This window comes from Elephas maximus, chromosome 8 (assembly GCF_024166365.1).
Source record: "Elephas maximus indicus isolate mEleMax1 chromosome 8, mEleMax1 primary haplotype, whole genome shotgun sequence".
NCBI lineage: Eukaryota > Metazoa > Chordata > Mammalia > Proboscidea > Elephantidae > Elephas > Elephas maximus.
In genome coordinates, this window is record NC_064826.1 from 88886381 (window position 1) to 88902563 (window position 16183).

The 16183-nt window shown below is 36.8% G+C and overlaps 1 protein-coding gene across 5 annotated transcripts in view; it reads left to right on the top strand.

Annotated features, from left to right (window-relative positions):
* TAX1BP1 (Tax1 binding protein 1) overlaps positions 1-16183 on the top strand; it is a 94808-nt gene that overhangs the window by 7480 nt on the left and 71145 nt on the right. For all 5 annotated transcript variants that reach the window (XM_049893325.1, XM_049893324.1, XM_049893326.1 and 2 more), the window contains exons 3-4: positions 8090-8192; positions 14801-14988. In XM_049893325.1, the coding sequence (XP_049749282.1) occupies positions 8090-8192; positions 14801-14988 (291 nt within the window). The remainder of the gene's footprint in view (positions 1-8089; positions 8193-14800; positions 14989-16183) is intronic.

Consider the following 16183-nt stretch of genomic DNA (forward strand, 5'->3'; position numbering starts at 1 on the left):
TCTTTGATCAAAATTTTCAGTAATGGTAGCTGGGCACCATCCAGTTCTTCTGGTTTTGTGGCAGAGGAGGCAGTTGTTCATGGAGGCAGTTAGCGACACATTCCATATCCTCCTCCTCTTGCCGACTCTCTTCCTCTTGTTCCAGGAGAATAGAGACCAGTTGTTGTATCTTTAATGGCCACTTGAAAGCTTTTAAGACCCCAGGTACTACGCAGTGAACTAGGAGATAGAACAGAAGCACTGAAGATGTTATTAGGCCAGTTAACTGGGATGTCCCATGAAACCATGACCCTAAGCCCCCAAGCTGGAAACCAAATCCCATAAGGTATTTGGTTGTACATAATCTGCCTCAGCAGCTATTCTTTTTCTTTTTTAATCCTTCTTATAAATGTATCTTGTTGTTATTGTTGTAAATATATCTATCACACAGCTTTTGCCAATTCAACTTTTTACAGGTGTACAACTTATTGACAGCAATTACAGTAATCAGCTGTGTCGCCTTACTTAATAAACACAGTAGTCCCCTCCCTTGTGCCCCGGTAACCACTAATAAACTTTGTTCTGTATACATTAGCATTGTCATGTGTTTTTATAAGAGTGAAAACCCACCAGTTTGTCCTTTTATGATTGACATATTTCACTCAGCATACTGTCTTCCAGCTCCGTCCATATTGTAGTATGTGCCAAGAGTTCATTTTTCCTACTGGCTGAGTCGTATTCCAGTGTATGTATATACAGTACCCCATTTTGTTTATCCATTCATCTATTGATGAACATTGAGAATGTTTCCACCTTTTGGCTGTTGTGAACAGTGCTGCAGTGAACATTGGTGTACAAGTCTCTGTTTGAGTCCGTTCTTTAAAGTCTTTTGGCTATATACCTAGGAGTGGAATTGCTTGGTCATATCGTAGTTGTATTTTGAATTTTTTGACAAACTGCCACCCTGTTTTTCACAATGCTGTACCATTTGCATTCCCCCCAGCAGTGGGTAAGAGTAGCAATTTTCCCACATCCTTGCCAACATTTTTTTTTTTTTGAAATCATAGTCATCCTAGTGGGAGTGACATGGTATCTCATTGTGGTTTTGATTTGTATCTCTTCCATGGCTGATGACACTAAGTGTCTTTTCATGTGTTTGGTGGTCATTTGAATGTCCTTTTTGGTGAAATGTCTGTTCACGTCCTTTGCCCATTTTATAATTAGGTTATTCATCCTTTTGTTATCAAGTTGTTGAAGTTTTATATATATTTTGGTTATTAGGTTCTTGTCAGATACATGGGTTCCAAAGATATTCTCCCAGTCGGTAGCTTGTCTTTTCACTTTTTTGGTAAAGGTTTTTGATGAACAAAAGGTTTTAATTTTTATGAGGTCCCATTTATTTATTTTGTCTTTTGCTGTTTGTGCTTTTGTTGTTATATTAGATAATCCATTGTTACAAGCTAGGCCTGACAGTGTTGCTCTGCTTCTTCGTCTAAGAATTTTATGGTTTTAGTTTGCACATTTAGGTCCTTAATCCATTTTGAATTTGTTTTTGTGTATGGCATGAGGCATGGATCCTGTTTTATTTTTCTGCATGTGGAAATCCAATTTTCCTAGCCCGTTTATTGAAGAGACTCTTTTTTCCCCATTGAATGGACTTAGCACCCTTGTCAGATCAGTTCCTTTTAGAATTTCTCACTCCTTGATGCTGCTAGATAGATGAGTTATTACTGTTTACTTTTTATGTTTGTTTGTTGTTAGGTGCTGTCCCGTTGGTTCTGACTCATAGTGACCCTACAAACAACAGAATGAAACACTGCCTGGTCCTGTGCCATCTTCACAGTGGTTGTTATGTTTGAGCCCATTCTTGCAGCCACTGTGCCAATCCATCTCATTTAGAGTCCTCTTTTTCATTGACCCTCTGCTTTACCAAGCATGTCCTTCTCTAGGGACTGAACCTTCCTATAACATGTCCAGTATACACGAAACCTAGTCTCGCCATTCTTGCTTCTAAGGATCATTCTGGCTGTACTTCTTCCAAGACAGATTTGGTCATTCTTCTGGCAGTGCATGGTATGTTCAATATTCTTCGCCAACAGCATAATTCAGAAGCATCAGTTGTTCTTCAGTCTTTTTTATTGTCCAGCTTTCACATGCATATGAGGTGACTGAAAGTACTGTGGCTTGGGTCAGGCACACCTTAGTCCTCAAAGTGACATCTTTGCTTTTTAACACTTTAAATAGGTCTTTTGCAGCAGATTTGCCCAATGCAACGTGTCGTTTGATTTCCTGACTCCTGCTTCCGTGGGCGTTGATCGTGGATCCAAGTAAAATGAAATCCCGTTTGATTTCTTGACCGCTGCTTCCATGGGCATTGAATGTGGATCTAAGTAAAATGAAATCCTTGACAACTTTAATATTTCCTCTTTATCATGATGTTGCTTATTGGTCCAGTTGTGAGGATTTTAGTTTTCTTCATGAGGTGTAATCTATACTGAAGGCTGTAGTCTTTGATCTTTGTCAATAAGTGCTTCAAGTCCTCTTAGCTTTCAGCAAGCAAATCATACACCAATTCTTCATTTTCTACATCTACATTTAGTGACGTTAGTTACATTCCTTGAGTTGTTCAGCCATTTTCACCTACCTTTTCTGAGTTGTTCCCCCATTAACATAAATTCCCTGCCCCCTAAAGTTTCTGTCTAATCTTTTGAGTTGCTGTTGTGAATTCGATCCCACGTATTGTGCCCAACATGCCTCTCCTAGAGTGACTCAAGAACTGTTGTTCAGTTTTTCTCCCCCAAAGAGTTTGAGGCATAATTCTGTATTCCTGCTTACTGTACTCAGAATTGGGAATTGGGTTGCATCTTGCCCAACTCCTCAGTGGACTCGGTTGTCTACATACCTGTTTTTGGTGCTAACAGCCCAGCATAGGGTACATGTGACATTTCACAGCATGGTCAGCCACTCTTTCAGATGGGTTCCTCAAACTTAAGCAGTCCAAATAGGCAAAGTGTAAGTTACTATTTTAGTCTACCAGCATGTAACAGCCTAAGCTGTTGCGATCCAATAACAGAAAACACAGCAAGGACCAAACACACCACTCAACAATCTCTTTCATGTACAAGTTTATTTGTTAACAGATTGTATTCCGCCCATTTTGTGTTTTTCTTTTGGAAGAGAAAAGCCAGGAACAGAGTTTTCTCCCTTTTCCTTACTTCTTTGGTCAACTGTACTTCTTTTAAGAATCGTATAGTCATAGACTCATTATTGAAAGGAACAAGATGGAATTTCAGCAATTATGAGGAGAGTATTTATTTTGTGTCCTGCCAAGAGAGCAGTGAGTAGTGTCCTAGTGGTTAAGAGCTTGAGCTTTGGGCTCAAATTCTGACTCAGAGATTTACTAGCCTTTTACTAGGTTTCTGATTTGTGAAATGAGGGTGATATTTACTCTAAAGCAAATACCAAGTAAACTGTTACTGTTATTCCCAGTGCCACATGAATCAGATTATCTAACTGTGATGTTAGCAGGTTGGTTTTTTGTGTTAGCCATCACAAATAAATAATACCCTCAGCACCCCTCTTGATGACCTGGTCCAGGTAGAGCCTGTTTGCTTAGGGAAGATTTTTAGATTGGAAGATGAAATGATAAAAAATCAAGAAGGATGTTGCTGTAGATACTGTTTTTTTTAGCATCAGTTTATAACAGGGTTTCAAACTGGTTCTGTCCGGTTTGAACCCCTACTGGAGAATTTGCCTTTGTAACAAATTTCCTGCTGAGAATTTGCATTTCTCACAATAATCCAGGAAGTTATACCTAAAAATTACATGGGGATCTTGTTAAAATGTAGATTCTAGCAAGAGAACTTGTTCAAAATGTAAATTCTCAGCAGGGGCTCAAACAGACGGGCAAAGAATGAGGGTATGATTTATACCAGGTGGATCAGTTGTGGAAAAAACTTTAGATGGGCTTTTCCTCAGGAGACGGTAGAGACATTGTGGAGGATATGAAATGAAGGACAGAACAACTGTCCCTAGTAAGGTGTTTGTCCTTGAGTGTTAACAAGTGCTAACTTTTAATGAACACTTATGTCCTAGGCAGTGTGCTAGGAGCTTTAAAGGAGTTTTTTAATACACACAACTTTTTGAAATTAGCACCATTATCTCCACTGTACAGAGGAGGAAACAGAAACAACTTGTCTGAAGTCATACAGCTAATAAGTAATCTTTTCAGGCAGTCTGATTGCACATCTCATGCCCTTAATCACTAAAGTTTATGCTTGCAATAACTACCAATTATGGAGTGCTCTTTATGGGTCAGGTACTCTGGTAAGTGCTGCTTTTACATTCATCATCTAATTTAATCCTCCCAACAACTCTAAGAGAAAAAACTGAGGTGCAGACAGGTGAGGTAAATCACTTATTTTACTGACTCTTGAAGCTTTTCATCTGTAAAGAGATGAAGAGTGTCTTTCAGACTTTTTTTTTTTTTTATTATGCTTTAGGTGAAGGTTACAGAGCAAAATAGTTCCCCATTCAATAGTTTATACACAAAATGTTTGGTGACATTGGTAACAATCTCCACAATGTGTCAGCACTCTCTCCATTTCCACCCTGAGTTCCCCATTTCCATTTGTCCAGCTTTCCCACCCCTTCCTGCCTTTTCATCTTTGCTTTTGGGCAGATGTTGCCCTTTGGATCTCATATAGATGATTGTTCTAAGGAGTACTTTCCTCATGGGTGTTACTGTTCACTTTATAGGCCTGTCTGTTATTCAGCTGAAAGGTGATCTCTGGGAATGGCTTCAGTTCCAAGTTAGAAGGGTGTCTAAGGGCCAACGGTGTCTTGAGGGCCATAGTCTCAGGGATTCCTTCAGTCTCTCTCAGAGCAACAGATGTAGTCTTTTTTATGAATTTGAATTTTGATCTACATTTTTTTTCCTGCTTTAACCAGGACCTTCTATTGTGATCCTGATCAGAACTGTCAGTAGTGGTAGCTGGGTACCATGTAGTTCTTCTGGTCTCAGGCTAGTGGAGGCTGTGGTATCTGTGATTCCTGTGGTCTATTAGTCTTTTGAACTAATTATTTCCTTGAGTCTTTTTGGTTTTCTTCACTCTTTTTTACTCCGGATGGAAAGAGACCAATAGTTGTATCTAAAATGGCCGCTCACAGGCTTTTAAGACCCCAGACACTACTCATCAAAGTAGGATGTAGAACGTTGTCTTTATGAACTGTGTTATGTCAGTTAACTTAAAATGTCCCCCGAGACTATGGTCCTTACCTTTCAAGCCCAGTAACTCAGTCCTGCAAGGTGTTTGGTTATGTCTAAGAAGTTTCCATAACTGTGTCCCCATTCGCTCTATTATATATATGAATGTACATGCAGCACATATAAATATGTGTGTAGAAATATCCACAACTGTACGGATATATGCACGCAGGTGTACTCCCATATGACCTCCCACACTTATTTGGCATACATATCTACCTGTGCATCCAGTTGTAAATTATTGTTTGTTATTACTATTGTTGCAGGATTGTACATGCTATAGTATTTACTGTAGTTGCCCTTTATCCTTGCATACCTCTCAGTGTCTTCCTTTGCCTTGGTCATGTTGTGCTGACTTCTCTCATACTGTGTATTACTTTTCTTTTCACTAGAATTAACCGTGTCTAGTGTTAATTTTTTTTTTTTTAGTGTTAACATGTTAGTGATTCTTCCTTTCTCTTGCTCCCATCCCTGGTAACCGTCAAAGAATGTTCCTTTCTGTGTGTAAACCTTTTCTTGATTTTTTTATAATAGTGGTCTCATACAATATTTGTCCTTTTTAACTGACTTATTTTGCTCAGCATAATGACCTCTAGGTTCCACCATGTTGTGAGATGTTTCATGGATTCATCGTTATTCTTCATCATTACGTAGTATTCCACTGTGTGTGAGTATCGAAGTTTGTCCCTCCAAAAATGTGTGTATCACTTGGGCTGGGCCATGATTCCTGGTATTGTATGATTTTCCTATATGTTGTAAATCTTGTCTCTGTGATGTTAATGAGGGAGGATGGGCAGAAGTTGTGTTAGTGAGTCAGGACTCAACCTACAGGATTAGATTGTGTCTTGAGGCAATCTCTTGAGACAGAAAAGACAGAAGCAAGTAGAGAGACAGGAGGACCTCATACCACCAAGAAAGCAGCACCAGGAGCAGAGTGTGTCATTTGGACACCGGGTCCCTTGGCTTGAGAAGTTCCTCGACCAGGGTAAGATTGAGGACAAGGACTTTCCTCCAGAGCCAACGAAGAGAGGAAGCCTTCCCCTGGAGCCAGTGCCCTGAATTTGGACTTGTAACCTTCTAGACTGTGAGAAAATAAGTTTCTCTTTGTTGAAGCCATCTACCTGTGGTATTTCTGTTAGGGCAGCGGGCAGCACTAGATGACTAAGGCAATATGGTACTTCTGTTTCTAGAATTTGTAATCCTCAGTCAATCAGGATCATAGAATGTATGTATAATTTAACCCTGTGACTGACGAATAATTTCTTGTAATATTATTGGCAAATGGATATCTACTGCCTATTTTAAACGTCTCTGATACTCAGTGTTTAACACAGTGCAGCCCACCTGGAAAATACGGATCAAGGAATATCTGTAGTGTGTATATTTCTGTTGTAAATCAAAAATGTTTTAGAGATAGGTGGGGCATAGGTGGCCTATTTGTATATATAAACATCTTAGCACTAAAGACCATCTGACAGAAGTTACAAATTGACTGCAGACAAGATTTGCCAAAGATGAGAGGTTAGTGAAAGTTAGTCAAAGTGAAAGGAACGGGAAAGTTTGGGAAGAAACAAATAAGCAACAAGCAACTTAAATTTGTAGTCTAAAATAAGTGAAATCAAATTTTAAGTTGGACTTAAGTTTTTATATTTGATCGTGTATGTACTTAGATTTTCTTTGAGAAATTGGATATCAAATTGCATTTAAACTTTTTTATTGTGATAAAATGCAGATAACAAAAAACTTGCCATCAGATTGCATTTTAATATAAAATAGAAACTCTGATATTCAATTTATATTTTTTTTATAGCATTACGTTATAGCCAGGGTCTTGAGCCAGTTCTTCCTGGTTCAATGATGGCCCAGGAAGCGACACCAGAATAGACCCAAATTTTGAAAATTTGGGTGAATTGGAACCATAACCAGAGTGGGAGAACTTATGGGTTGAAGCCCTGCTAGAAACTTAATCTCCCTCTTAGAAAACAAGGGCAGCATTCTACATTGCATAGCAACAAATCTCTTGGCCGTTGGATTTTGCACAGAGTCAGAAATAGTGGTGCCCCGTTGAAAGATGGCGGCTGACTGTGCATCACTGTGAATGTGTGTTGCTCTCCTCAGTCTTGACAATAATTCGGTTTCACACATCAGGCTCTTGAAAGGGCTTACTACGCCTCTTCCAAGCCTCCTATTACAGGGCTTTGACCCGTAGTTTTTCACATTCTGGTTATGGTTTTGGATAACCCAAATTTTCAAAAGTTGGTTCTGTTCCAGTTTCGCTTTGTCTGCCATAACTGAACCAGTTGCTCAGGTTTGAAGCCCTGGTTATAGCTTAATAAAAAATCGTAATGCAATTTGACATGCTTGTTAAAATACTCATGATTTGTAAACATATTAAATGCATCTTTTAACTTTGTTGTTGTTACCAAAAAAAAAAAAACCAAACCCAGTGCCGTCGAGTCGATTCCAACTCATAGCTACCCTATAGGACGGGGTAGAACTGCCCCATAGAGTTTCCAAGGAGCGCCTGGCGGATTTGAACTGCCAGCCCTTTGGTTAGCAGCCGTAGCATTTAACCACTACGCCACCAGAGTGTTGTTAGGTACCATCAAGTTGGTTCTGACTTACAGTGACCCTGTAGAGCAGAGTAGAACTGCCACAGAAGGTTTCTGAGGGGAAATTGATGAATTTGAACTGCTGAACTTTTGGTTAGCAGCTGAACTGTTAACCACTACACCATCAGGGGTCCTCTTTTATTTTTAGGATACAATAAAAAACAATGTTGTATCAGTTTAATATTGAACTATTTCCTTATAACTTCCCCTCTTATTTGTTATTTTCGTTCAGGTTGGATGGAGTACTGCTCGGGATTATTACACATTTTTATGGTCCCCTATGCCTGAACATTATGTCAAAGGATCAACAGTCAATGGTGTTCTAACATTTCAAGGTAAGAACTGAAAACTTCAGAACTCGAAATTAGATGTCTTATTGCCATTAAAAATGTTTCATTGCAGTGCAGTTATCTGCTTAGGCACGTCCAGGGCGCCAAAGTTGAATTAATTAGTGTGTTTGTTTACCATATGTTGTAAGAATGTAAATATCTAGTGGAAGCCAAATGCTGTGTTATTTTATGTAGACATTTAAAAGTATTCTTGCTTTTTAGCTTTCACTGAAGAGATTGAATTTTTTTCCAGATCTTTTTTTTGTTTGTTTGTGGTGAAAATATACTTAACAGAATATATGCCATCTCAATAATTTCTACATGTACAATTCAGTGACATTGATTACATTCTCCAAGTTGTACAGCCATTCTCACTATGCTTTCCTGAGTCATTCTACCACTATTAACATAAACTTAATGCTCCCTAAGCGTAAACTTCTCCTTATACCCCCCTACCCATGGTAACCACTGATAATCTCTAATTTTTGTATATTTGCTTACTTCATGTGAGATCATACAGTGTTTATCCTTTTTCAACTGACTTACTTTGCTCCGCTTGATATTTTTAAGGTTCATCCATATTGTGGCATGCATCAGGACCTCATTTCTCTTTATGCAGATCTTTATTTTTGGTGACTTTTTTTTTCCCCAAATGATAAAACAGTGCTGTTACTGATACTAGAATAATATAGCAAAATAGAGGTGAGGAAAATAATCTAAATGAAAGCCACAAAGATGACTAACAGGATTATAGAGTAGTTATATTAATTTTGTCGTGTGAAAGTTGCCTGTTGAAATGGATATAAGCAGTATAAAATTCATTCTTAGTTTGGCATTATATACAGATTTTTAAAAATACTGTTACTGAGAAATCTAATCACAGAATTTGCTGTAGAATGATGTTTATATTTAGTATGATTATAATGGATTGTATTAAAACAAATATTTTACCTGTTTTTTAAAATTCTTAACCTTTTTTATGCCGTGGATTCTTCTCAATATGATGAAGTTTATGGACTCTGTCTCAATAATAATTTAATGTACATAAAATACATAGAATTGCAAAGGAAACCAATTATTTTGAAATAGTTACGATATATTAATATATGTACTTCAAATCTACTAACATAATTTCAAAGTAATAGTATTGTGATATCTGTAACAATTGCAGTGTGCTTTGTGATTTCTATTAGTGACCAAAGAAATCACAAGTGCTGGTAATACTGTATGGTTTGTTGCCTACATTAATAATCAAAGGAAATGCTAGAATTAGAGTTAACGTTAGTAAAGGTAAAGATATAATTTTTCTCCTCAGTGTGTTTGGTGAGTTCTTTTTATCTTTCACCCCAAGTAAAACACTGCAATAAAGATTCTTTGCTTTTTAGAACTTTACTTACCTCTGTATTTAAAAAAAAATTCTAGGACTCAATTACTTTCTCTGGGGATCAAAGGTTTTTCCTCCAGGTTCTTTATATTTTTAAACAGTAGAATCTTTTAAAAATCTTTTTATTCTAGTACAAAAAAGTCTGCATTCTGTAAATCGTTACTTTTAAAAAGATATTTAGAATTGTAAAGTGAATGATTAAAATAAAGTTGTCACACATTTTAATGAAATTAAAAAAATTTTAAAACCGAGCCCCAAATGATGTCTCCTTCAACTAATCTGGCTTACCTTCTTCAAAATGTTGAAATTTATTTTACACCAATTAAAAGAAAACCCTTAAAAACCAAACTGTACTGAAATTAATGTACATGCTTATTTAACATGCAAATGCTTACCTAAAGAACCAAAAGACAGTTCGAATTTGGAAAACAATTTCTAGGTATTATTTTTTTCATTAATGTGTCTAAAGACCCAAACCAAACCTTTTGCTATTGAGTGATTTTGACTCGTAGCAACCCTATAAGGACAGAGTAGTACTGCCCACAGGGTTTCCAAGGCTGTAATCTTTACAGAAGTGCGTTGCCAGGGAGATGCTGATGGTTTACAACCACCGATCTTTTGGTTAGCAGCCAAGTGCTTAACCATTGTACCACCAGTGTTTCCTATTGTGTTTAGATGTTACTTATTTTAGAAAATTTGCTATAGTGACCCCAGAGGTTTTAGTCATTTTTGTTATAGTTGTTTTGAGAGAACATGGTATGTTTATTTAAAATAAATAAATAAATTAGCCTGCTAGTGCAGTGTAACTTGGAAACTGTGCATATGGTTTTAGTATAGTGGTTTCCAAACTTCTCTGTGCTTTGGAATCATCTGGAGAATTTCAAGAAGGAGTGAAGCCTGTGTCCCACCATCAGAGATATTGATTTAATTGGTCGCGGTGTGATCTGGTGGGAGTCATGGAATCCGCTTGTAATAAACAATATGGTCTTTGGCTCCTGAGAGCGGACCACACCTTAGGACAATGAGTAGGGGCTGACCAGACCAAGAGGGACCACATTGGGGGGATGGGGGTCCATGCTGACTAAGCCTCAAGAGGTATCAAGATAATCTATCACGGCTATGCGTTGAGGCCAGTAAAGGCCTTGGAAGACAGAGGCTCAGTGGAGAGAGCAAGCATCCTGAGTATCCCCTTAGTACAGGAGGCTCTGTGCTGACTCTTCCCTCTTGGACCTCACTCCATGTGTTTATATCATTTCTTCTGCTAGATTAAAGATAGGCCTTTCCCTGGAGCTTGTTAGTCCTTCCAGTGGCTTACTGGACCTACGAAACAGAAAGGGCCCAAGGTACCTGCTGACCTAGCCCCTGGTGAGTGGGGAATGAGGGAGAAAGGGCTGCATGGAGCAGCTAGGGTCTGAACTGAGCAGGGAAGAGAAGTTTAAGATTTCCAAACAATGCGCCTGCACATGCAGAGTGGGATTTGTTATCCACCACACAATTTGGTGTCAAAGGTGGGTAACCTCAGCCTCCCTGGACTGGTTTGATACAGTTGGTACTGCGAGCAGGTTTAGCTAGAGAGAACACTGATAGTGCATCAGGGTTTTTGAATTTTTAAAAGATAGGCAGGTGATTCTGATGTGTAGAAGTTTGGGAAAATGTGCTGTTTCATATCGGGCAATATCTGATTTGAATTCTGGTGACGTGCTAAACAGATTTCTAAAATAACTAGGCTCAGACTAAATCAGCTTTGCACTGTCTTAAGGTTTTTAAACACTTTTTCATTTTATTCTGAGAGTTACATATTTTTGGTGCGAATATTGATTGACAATGTTACCGCATGCCACATGCAGCTTGCATATATAAAAAAATTTTCTCATATAGTGTGTAGAAACAAACATTCAGAGGGTATAATTTGTATTATAATAGGGACAAAGGTTTAGGTCTTCATAAATGTTTATGGCTAAAGAAATATTTGGAATTATTAATGTTTATTTTTTAATTCATAGCTTTTTAGAAATCAAGTATATATATCAGAACTGATTTTGTTGTTCTAAAGATTTTTTCTTAAAAGTTGTGGATTTTTTTCCTGTCACTTTTGTGATTTTCTTATAACAAATGAGTTAACTTGCTGAATTTGTTATGGTAACTAATAGAACTTTTAAAAAGGAGAAAATCATTGTTTTTTCTGTTCATACTTTAAAGTGTTTTCATAGGAGAAGCATAAGTGCAAAAAGTTTGTAAGTTTTTGAAAATTTACCATAAGTTAATTTTTACATTGAATTTTGAAATCCAGGAATGAAAACTTTTACTTGCTTAGGAAAACTTTTGTTACGTAATGTAGTCAGGGTAGAGTCATGGAAAATTTAGTCTTAGAAAATAGAGGTAGAAGGCCTCTCTCTTAAGCACAATCCAAATTACTTTGAGGATGAGTCATGAGAAGATTCTGAAATGCAAAGCTCACAACAACTAACAAAAATACCAAAATATGATCCCCCCTCCCAAATGGACCCTTGTTTATTATAATCTGACTAACTGCTAATGTCACAGACTGTAAAGTTTGACTTAGTTTGGTTTTTAATGTTTTCTATTTCATTGTCAGTATTATTAATCTGACTAGAGCTTTGCCTAGCTTTAATTGCAGCTCTGGATAAATTTTATCTTGTATCTCAAATAGTATTTGAACTATATCTTTAGCAGATTATTTTGTGAGATTTTGATTTTTAACGGATAAGATCTTGAATATCTAGTTTGTAAAAATTTCTAATGTAATCAGGCTGTTATTTTTGTTTTTTTACTTAAACTTTCGTAATAAAAGTTTACTGGCCATTTGCAAAGTTATCTGCTATGGATTAAATTTGACAGTAGATATTCGGAGGGTGGTAATTTTTTAGAGCATTTTTTTTTTCTATTGTCAAATGCATCTCTATAGTACTTTATTTTTAACTTTTTACTTTGGAATAACTTTAGATGTAAAGAAAAGTTGCAAAAATAGTACACAAAATTTCGGTATACTTTCCACCCAGCTTCTTTAAAGTTAACATCTTCCATAGCCATGATACGCTTACAGACAACCAGGAATTTAATATTGCTATGTTATTTTTTTTATTGACTAAGTACAAACCTTATTTAAATGTTACTAGTTTTTCCACCAATAATAATAGTCTGTTCTTGGATCCAGTCCAGAATCCCACATTACATTTAGTCACCATGTCTCTGTAGTCTCTGGCATTTCCTCAGTCTGTCCTTGTCTTTTATGACCTTTATGATTACTGTTCAATTTTTTTTTTTTTTGGTAACATTTGGGTTTGTTGGAAGGTATCCCATGGTAAGACTGAGGTTAAACATTTTTGGAAAGAATACCATAGAAGCAGTATTGTACCCCTCTCGGTACATTGTGTCAGAGGGTACGTGATACCCGTGTGTCCTATTATTGGTGGTATTAACCTGAATTGCTTTGTGTGTCGGCTGGGTTTCTCTGCTGTAAATTTAGTGTTTTTCCCTTTGTAATTAATAAATTTTATGGAGGAAGTTACTTTGAGACTATGCAAATCTTGTTCCTTGTCAAACTTGCACTTACCAATTTTAAATCCATCAGTGAATCTTGATTACAGCAGGTATTGTGATGTTTGCCTAATGATGATATTTTGTTCTCATTTCTTAAGCATTTATTAGTTGGCATTATCCTGTTACGAGGAGTTGTTCCCTTCTCCATGGGCTCTATGCATATTTATTTTATTCTATGGAATAAAATCTAATACTATCATTTTTTGTTGTTCTAGCTTTGGCCATTGGGAGCTCCTTCAGTTTGGCTCCTGTGTTGTTTTTTTTTTGATATTCCTCCCAACCCAATTCTCTTTAAAGAAATTATTCTTTACTTTTAAGCATCACAAGATATTCCAGGCTTGTGTTTTTCCTGCCCTTCTCTCCTGTTTCCAAGGAGAAAGAGCAGTTTTTTAAAGAATTGAAATCAGGCAAAATAGATACCATAATAATGAATAGCAGGCATAGTGATTACAGATTTCAGGGTACATGTTAATATCCAGGAAAAATATATTCAGCTTTTTATGTTCATTCAATAAATACTTCCATTTTTTCAAGTCACTATGGGGGATTCTAGATTTTATATATATATATATATGTATATATATATCTTCCCTCAGTGTTTCTGAGGTGTGATAATAAGCCATGTACATAATTAATAGTAAAGCAAAGTATATACTGTGGATTTTTTTTCTTTTTTGTAAAAAATGCAGTGGGAACTTTGGAGAGGAAGTAAAGATTAATTTTGAGCTAGGATTCTCAAGCAAAATTTAAAAACAGTAACGATTGAGAGATGTGTCTTGAGAAGTAGTCAAAGAAAGAAGGGAACAAATACCAAACATACTGTTTGTCAGGTAGGAGGCTAGATGACATAAATAGATGGCTTCATCTCTTTTATAGATTAAGAAACTGAGCCTCAGGGAGGTTAAGTAAATAATAGTGATAGAGCTGGAATTCCAGCTTAGATTTGTGTGGTTCCTAAGCCCATTTTGTTCTTTAGCACCAGTAGACCTCATTTTCTTTTCTATTTTACACAGTTCATATGGGCAGTATATTGTCTTTGTTAATAACTCACTTTTACATGTTAATGAGTATTAGAGCGAAGATTTCATTAAATGACTTTATACCCCTTCCCCCCCGCCACCACTATACCATCTTCCTAGATTCTTGTACTGGTTTTTCACTTGCCCTAGCCTCTTTCCCGTTGAAAACTATATACTTGCCTTTCCCAGATGAGTTTGTTTTGTCCTAGTGAAGATACAAGAGAAAAGAATATTTCTGGAGTATAAGCTTAGGCCTAAGAGAACAAAAGTTTGGGTATGTTTGGGAAAGAAAGGGAGAGTGTAGTTTTGATAGATAATTTATGAAAGATGCGCAGAAAGCGATATCCCAAGTGCCTAGAAGAGTGTCAGGAATGGTAGGAGATGACAAGTATTGGTAAATTAAATTAATGTAAGATTTATTTTAAAACGCCAAAAAGAAACAAACTGACTCATAGCGGCCCTATAGGACAGAATAGAACTGCCCCATAGGGTTTCCAGCGCTGCCATATCTTCCTCGTGCGGAGCTGCTGGTGGGTTCGAACCGTTGACCTTTCCATTAGCTGCCAAGTGCTTAACCATTGTGCCACCAGGGCTCTTATTTTTTAGTAGAAAGTTTAATGATTTCTTTGTTGTTGTCAACTTTTTCTTAGGATATTACCTTCCGAATGATGATGGAGAATTTTATCAGTTCTGTTATGTTACCCATAAGGGTGAAATTCGTGGAGCAAGTACACCTTTCCAGTTTCGAGCTTCTTCTCCAGTTGAAGAATTGCTTACTATGGAAGATGAAGGAAATTCTGACATGTTGGTGGTGACCACAAAAGCCGGCCTTCTCGAGGTTGGTATCAACAATTGTCAATGAACATTTTGAGAACTTTGCCAATTTTGACAATTTTGAGAACAGAGTTCTTGCTGGTTGGCATTCTAAGAATTTTCAGGTTGTGGAAGAGTTTTCCCAAAAATCAAATGACTTTTAACTAAAATAGGAAACTTCGAGTGTCACTTTTGAAATAATTTAAAAATCTTTCAGTAACAATTATGTTACTGATTCTGCTGTGGCAGGGACTATCCCTAGGGCCTATCAAAATTTTGTGCATAGTAGCTATACAGTAAATATCTATTGAAAGCATTTAAACCTAAAGCTTTCCTAACTTTTCTTCTTTGTTGGGAGCTAATGTATTAATTAAAGAACAGCATAGAACTGGGGGATGAAGCTTGGTTGGGAAAGTGACTTAAAGTAATAAAATGTAATTGGATGTGAACATCACCACACCATGTACATGTCTATATCAGGTGTGGCAATATCTTAGCTTAGGTTGAGCATTTTTAGAATGATTCTTTTGTTTGTCCAATCAAATGAATAAACTGGGATTAACCATAATTACAAAAAGAAAAGGTGAAAAGCTCTTTACTGTTCCCCCCCCCCAAATATTGTGGGGGCATGATATTGGCTCAGCTATAAAGGGACTGTAGATGATCTAATAATGCCTTATGTCTGAATTTTTAGTAGTCATTAAAGGAGGAAATAGAGCAATATTCTTTTATCACATCAAGATAACATTTCCTAATATCTTTACCCTATACCTAAAAAAATAGAATGTTATATTTCATTTACGCCCCCCCGCCCCCCAAAAAAAACCAGTTGGTGTCAAGTTGATTCCGACTCTCAGCGACCCTATAGGATAGAGTAGAACTGCTCCGTAGGGTTTCCAAGGAGTGCTGGTTGGTTTGAACTGCCGACCTTTTGGTTAGCAGCCATAAAAAAATAGTGTCTTTTCTTGTAATAATAAGAAAAATGGCTCCTTTAATTTTTAGTTAATTTTCGTTCATATTTAGTCTATGGTGGATCATTGCTTTTCTTCATAGTCAGATGGATTTTTTTTACATGTAAGTATTTTATATCTTTTATTTACTTTTAAGAAATGAGAATAAAGAAAAAAGGTAAGACATTAGGATAGATACAATACGGTCAAACTAAGACAGTTCGAAAGAACCAATAATTTTTATTGTGAATTCTTGCATATCATCCCTCC